A 1,607-nucleotide genomic window follows, 5' to 3' on the forward strand; every position below is an offset into this window, starting at 1 on the left:
TTTTTCTCCACCCCCCCGCCTCCTTTCAGGGACTTTTGAAGACACGGATCCAGCACCGGCTGAGGTACATCCTGGAGGTGGTACGACCTGTTCCAACAGTAGTCCTGGATATACTGCACATCCTCACCCACATAGCAAGGCACTCCTCTGAAGCATGCAGCCAGGTAAATTTCCCATTGTACAGGAGCTTGGGAATAGTAGAGAAAGGTTTGAAAAAGGGAAGAAAGAAGCAGGTAAAGTTATGGCAAGGAGATCAAACTTTGTTTTGCATGTCTTCTGCATGTCTGCATAATTGTATACCTTTAGTTATTTGTGCTGCCTGATATTTCTCTACAGCTGCTTGACTGTCCTCGGTTGATTGAGACCATTGTCAGGGAATTTCTTCCTACTCAGTGGGATCCCCAAGTGGCTGAACCAGGGTGTTTACTCACCAGCCTCCACGGAGTTGCTTGCGCTACTGCTATGAAGTTCATCAGAGTGTTGGCATCTGGAGGCCGAAATGCAACAGCCAGACTGGTGAGCGATTCTCAGAAGAGCTTCTCTGATTGCAAAGGCGTTTGTTCTCTGTGCCTTACTTTCTAAATAAAGATAGAGGATTAACTGGACGTGACTCTGAGCTGAAGCTCAAATAATCATTTTGAAGAAGGTGCATATGTGTGTGTTGAAGGAATTGTTGACGGCGTCATAATAATGATGCCTTCTGGTGTGTACTAGTAGAAGAGCTGTCTCAAGTTTTTCCTCTGCTTTTTTTTGTTTTACGTAGCGCAGTTATGCAAAATCACATGGCACAGCTCAGTGATACTGACCAACAGCTGATGTTTAGAGCACACATTGGTGTGTGATGCTCTGTAGTCTCCCATGTTCCAGTGATAGGCAGCTTAGGACTGTATAAACCAGAGATTTAATCACTATCCTTGTGTTCTACAATTCTGGTTGAACTTTCCTGACACTCATTTGTCTTAATAATTCAGAGGTCATTTATCAGTATTTCCAGCCCCTCTTATCTACTTCTGGACAGGTTTTCCACTTCAGAGATAATTGCATTCACTCATATAGGTCATCACACTGGTGCTATAAATGCATAACCTCTACCAAGAACAGCACCCATTACAGTGCAATGAGCACCTCTTAGGGTTTTTGGTTCAGTATTGTTAATAGCATCTAATAAATTGCCATCCAGGAAATTGCTAACATCAGCAGAACACCACCAGTCTGTGCTATAAAATACATAGAATAATGTGCTGATAAGGGATAGTCAGATATTTAAAGACTGTTAAGTGGTGCTAGGAACCTAATAGAAAATCTCTGAATTTTACTCTATTTCAGGCTTTGTGTACTCCAGGTGTTTCAAGCCATGTAAAAATTGCTTACAAGGTTTGCCACTCAGGCTTTGGTTCTGTTGCACTCTCATATGGCTTGTTACAGGCACTTAAACATGGGAATGGAAGATCATAAAAAACTAAATCAAAATTATCAATGTAGGAATTTATTTTAGCTAACAAAAATTCTTCCATCTTCCTCCTCTGGAAGTTAATTTGACTTTGCCCCCTGTTCTGTAGGATGGGTGTCAGAATTCATAGTTTGATTCATCAGCTCCTTTGCTTTCT

At 41.8% G+C, this 1,607-nt stretch overlaps 1 protein-coding gene across 1 annotated transcript in view; it reads left to right on the forward strand.

Annotated features, from left to right (window-relative positions):
* RPAP1 (RNA polymerase II associated protein 1) overlaps positions 1 to 1,607 on the forward strand; it is a 38,140-nt gene that overhangs the window by 18,992 nt on the left and 17,541 nt on the right. The window contains exons 12-13 of the mRNA XM_009319221.1: positions 30 to 164; positions 337 to 516. Of these exons, the coding sequence (XP_009317496.1) occupies positions 30 to 164; positions 337 to 516 (315 nt within the window). The remainder of the gene's footprint in view (positions 1 to 29; positions 165 to 336; positions 517 to 1,607) is intronic.

Source organism: Pygoscelis adeliae, unplaced genomic scaffold, assembly GCF_000699105.1.
Source record: "Pygoscelis adeliae isolate BGI_AS28 unplaced genomic scaffold, ASM69910v1 Scaffold22, whole genome shotgun sequence".
Lineage (NCBI taxonomy): Eukaryota > Metazoa > Chordata > Aves > Sphenisciformes > Spheniscidae > Pygoscelis > Pygoscelis adeliae.